The sequence below is a fragment of the Olea europaea genome, chromosome 9 (genome assembly GCF_002742605.1).
Source record: "Olea europaea var. sylvestris chromosome 9, O_europaea_v1, whole genome shotgun sequence".
Classification (NCBI taxonomy): Eukaryota; Viridiplantae; Streptophyta; class Magnoliopsida; order Lamiales; family Oleaceae; genus Olea; species Olea europaea.
Window position 1 is genome coordinate 85899 of NC_036245.1, and position 4861 is coordinate 90759.

At 33.6% G+C, this 4861-nt stretch overlaps 1 protein-coding gene across 1 annotated transcript; it reads left to right on the plus strand.

Moving 5' to 3' along the window:
* Positions 1–1742: 1742 nt before the first annotated feature.
* Positions 1743–2803, plus strand: LOC111399314 (probable protein phosphatase 2C 65). The gene is made up of 2 exons (XM_023026562.1): positions 1743–1982; positions 2131–2803. Exons 1-2 carry the CDS (start codon positions 1785–1787, stop codon positions 2338–2340), a joined length of 408 nt encoding a protein of 135 aa, XP_022882330.1. The 5' UTR covers positions 1743–1784; the 3' UTR covers positions 2341–2803.
* Positions 2804–4861: the final 2058 nt, after the last annotated feature.

Below are 4861 nucleotides of genomic sequence, written 5' to 3' on the forward strand. Positions count from 1 at the left end.
AGAAGATTTTGGGGATGGTTATAAAGAGAGATAGGGCTGAAAATAGACTATTCATTTCCCAAGAAGCCTATCTAAACAAAGTCATAACCAAATTTGGTATGAATGGATCAAAATCTGTGAACGTTCCCTTAGCAGCTCATATGAATCTTTCTGGTGTACAATCTCCTAAGACTGAGGAGGAATTTAGAGAAATGAGGAACATACCCTACGCTAATGCTATAGGTTCCGTCATGTTCTCTATGATAACAACCAGGCCTGACTTAGCCTATGCTATAAGTTTTTTGAGCAGATTTATGTCAAACCCAGGAAAGCCTCATTGGGCAGGTTTGAAATGGTTGTTAAGGTACATTGTTGGTACATTAAATCTGGGTTTAGTGTATGAAAAGAGATCTGAAAAACTTACTCTAAAGGGGTATGTAGACTCTGATTTTGCTGGTGACAAGGATAGCAGAAAGTCTACCACAGCGTACTTTTTTACACTTGGTGACAATTGTATAACATGGAAGTCACAGCTGCAGCCTTTAGTTACTTTGTCAAATACTGAGGCAGAATATGTTGCCATAACTGAGGCGGCTAAAGAATGTACTTGGTTAAAAGGAATTTTAAAGGAATTGAACTTCATGCATGATACACCTGTTATGTTTACTGATAGTCAAAGTGCTTTATTGCTTTGTAAAAATCCTGTTTACCATGAAAGAACTAAACATATTGAGGTAAAGTATCATTTTATACGCGAGAAATTGTCTCAAGGTGAAGTTAATCTTGTTAAAATTCACACTGATAGGAATCCCTCTGATATGGGAACAAAAATTCTACCTGCAAGTAAATTTAGGTTGTGCTTATCTTTATTACACATTGACACTGGTTAATTTTTCTTGCAGGTGGTGGGCGATGATGATGAACAGTTCTTCCATGTGCAAATTCGCAACCAAGAGAGAGTGTTAGGAGAACCAAGGTGAAGAATGTGAGGATATGGTTCACCTAACCCCACCACCCAATGTTGTGACTTGATGGTAGTGAGGTTGACACAATAAGGTCTTCCACGTTTTGGCAGAGGCATGGTCTTCCTACCTTCCCCTTCAAATGTACTCTCTACCATTTTAAAGGGATGGGTAGCTCACGTTTTTGAGGATTCCCAGCAGAGTGAGGAGCTCTCGGTTTTCATTGAAAAGGGTGGTGGTTCTTCATTGGTTTTTCCCCTCTCTCTTTGGAAGGCAATTGACATAACATGGGGCTGTTCCTGAGCCTGGAAAAACACCCATAAATCGAAGAAGGAGCTGCTGAAACGAAGCAGAAAAGCTGGACAGATTTTCGGCCAAAAAGGGTTGTATTTTTCCATTCCCGTTTTTCTTGATTTTTGCCTTGAATCTTGTTTGTTGATTGTTGTTTTGGTTGTTTGAACTCCTAGGATCCCCAACACGTTTATACTACATAGTGCTATTCAATCCCCTCTGCTAAACGTGCTGTAATGAATTTTTTTTCATAAGGTATCTTATTTTGAATTTTTCTTCATTTAATTCTTTCAGTGTGAACAGTTGGTTGTTGCAAATTTAGGGGATTCTCTGCTGTTCTGTGTACTAGGGATGATAACAATCAACTTATTTCCAAACAGCCAACGGTCGATTTGAAACCGAATCTTCCAAGGTAGTGTTTTTTATCTTCCTTTGCATCAAAATGGCCAAAAGTTTTGATCCAGTTTTGTATTGGGCAAATTTAGCCTTATCTTTGCATCTAAATTAGGTGAAGCACAACGGATTAAAAGTTGCCAAGGCAGAGTTTTGGCAATGGATGAAGAACCAAATGGGTTTAGAATATGGATGCCTGATCAAGATTGCCCTGGTCTTGCTATGGCAAGAGCCTTTGGAGGTTTTTGTTTAAAAGATTTCGGTCTAATAAAAGATTTCGGTCTAATCTCAACTCCCGAAGTAACTTACAGGAAGCTCACAAAAAGAGACGAATTCTTGGTCCTAGCAACTGATGGGGTAAGACTTTTGTTCAAAAGATTTTGTATATCTAAAATAGACATATTTGATATGCATACACGAGAGAACTTGATTTAAAAATGGCCTCACTCTTTCCTGATAAGTGATAACTACAATGAATTCACTTAAAACTCTTGTTTTAGTTCAGATATGGGATGTGTTAACGAACAATGAAGTAGTTAAGATTTTGGCATCGACAAAGACACGATCAACGGCAGCTAAAATGTTGGTAGAACGCGTTGTTCGAACATGGAGATATAAATTCCAGTGTGCCAAGATTGACGATTGTGCAGTCGTGTGTTTGTTTTTCAAACGTCGCAAACCCCCAATGAAATCCATTTCCGATGTTACTGATTAGAGCTTGAATTTTAGGGAGCTTGGAGCATATAGTTATCCCGATAGGACTAAAACTGATGATGGGCTTGAAACGGTTTTGGATTGGAAAGTAAATGAGGGATATGAGAGCCGAGGAGATCGATCACATTCTATATCAAATAGGTCTAGAAAGCGAAGACCGAGGAAATTGGATTGTATTGAAGAGTAGGCTGAGGCAACGACGGCATATAAAAGACATGGACTAAATATCTTCATCATCGAAGGGTTTTTAGTAATCGAAAATCAATTCCGCTGGGGTGACAGAATTATTTTGACACCCCAACTGACCTACACTCACAGTCGGGATGTGTGGGGTGCCATTTTTTACATTTTTTATTTACATGAGATCGGCGTGGATCCCATGCCAATGTGAGGGTCGGCCATCTAGATGGACAAAATTATCTGACACACTGACTTTATTCATCGAAAATACCTAGGATGGTTTAGCTTTGATGTGAGCAAGATTTCAAATACTTGTAGTGTACGTTTGATACACCGTGTTATATATAAAGTTGACATAATATACACAAATCACCGTTAAAAAAAAAAATTAATACATAATTTGGGTAGATGGCATATATTTTTGTGTGAAATATAACATCACAAATGCTCTCTTAAAAATAAAATAAAATAAAAAAATTGAACCCAATTGTTTCTCGAATAATTACCAAACTGCACTACATCCATTCAATCTTTCTACACTATCATCCATTCGTTCCATAAAGATAGACTTATTTCTATTTTCACACAAATTAAGAAAATGTAATTATATAATTGTAAATATAAAGTTGTGTAATCTATTATTTTCTCAATCCACCTAGTTGGATTGGCGTTGACCGATCTTTATCTTGGATCTCCTTAAAAATCGTACGTGCAGGTCCCGTTCACCTCTCAAAAGCGAGAAAGCAAGAAACAAGTTGAAGAAGCTCTTTCCTTACATTTTCCTAATTTATATCTATATTAAATAATGATTTATATAAGATCAATTTATATTTGTTGATCACAACGTTTATTAAATAATGGCATTTTAGAAAACTAAAAAATATATATGCTTTCATTAAGGAAAAATGTGGTTATATTGTCACCACAATTTTTATTTGATACACTACATTTTAATCGTAGTTAAGTTCCCTAATCTTTGTTCATTGTAACAATTATATCCTTAACTTTTTGTGTTGAATTCTTATCTTTAACCTTTGATTAATTAATATGTCTTATTCTTGATGATAATTTATTTCAAAATCTTTTGTTCATGCATGGAAATAAGAGAGAAATATTTTTTTCACACTTTTTATTTATTTATTTTTAAAAAATATGATAGGAAAATAAGTTGTTTTATGTCATTTTAATGAACTTTTAGACATAAAATTGTATCAAATACAAAATGTGTTAACTAAAGAAAAGTTTTATGATAACAGTGACATGAAAAATGGTAAGGGAAACAAGTATTATTATAAGCAAATATTAAGAAGCTTGAGTGCAATTAAAATGTAGTGGAAGAAACTAAATTTGGGACTGAGAGAAAAGGAAATCAAGCATATTTTTATTGGATGGAAGGAGTATATCGACTATGTTTCCTTAAATCCTAATCTTATTTCAAGTGTCTTTTTTCAAAAGAATTTTAATGAGCATGTAGTAATTAAGTAATTTATTATCTTTTTAAGTTTTGGGTCTCGAACATGCTGATTTGGAACAATTTTGTTCACAAAATAAGACTTAATTCTTACTCTATCCAAACATGCTCGATAGGATTAAACTCTTTTGGCCCTAGTAGTGCTGCAAAGTTCTGCTCGATATAATGAAAATCCATTAATACTCAAATCATGGTAATAAAAATAGCAAAAAAATCTTGAAATAAGACACGTGTTGTTCACAGGTCTAGCAAATTTTTTGCATATTTTAATTCTTTCGTAGTTTAGGTAAATACTAAAAAATTTTCCTACTTGTCTGCCAAAAGTTGATAATTCTTGATTTTTACTAACATCAAGGAACATTTGAACCACATGATATTTTTAAAATAAAATTAAAATCACAAAAATTTAGAAATTATTATAATCTCTACTCTAATAGACTATTGGGATTTATGTATTAATGCAATCATGTTGCAAGGCATTAAAATTTAGAAGGAATTAGACTATATACCTACATCTCTTTCAAAATTTTAAAAATAACTCTTTTTTTTTTATTCTTGATTTTTATCTCATCTAGTTAACTTTTTTTCAAAAAAACACTTTTAAAAATATTAAGTTTTTAACGTCTTTCCGTTTACATACAAAAATGTTACCAATGAAGACAACGTATCTGGTTGGCATTTTGTGAAAGGTTGGGCTGAGAGCGAGGTTAAAGAAAATCGTTTATTCTATTCTAATATTTGTTCTTAATTAAAATAACAAAAATTCATCTTCTTAACTAAAAATCTTTTATCGTGAGTTAAAGTGAATGAATACGTCAATCGAGACTTAGTACAACAAAAGATATAAGTACGATAGGGATACCAGTTAGAC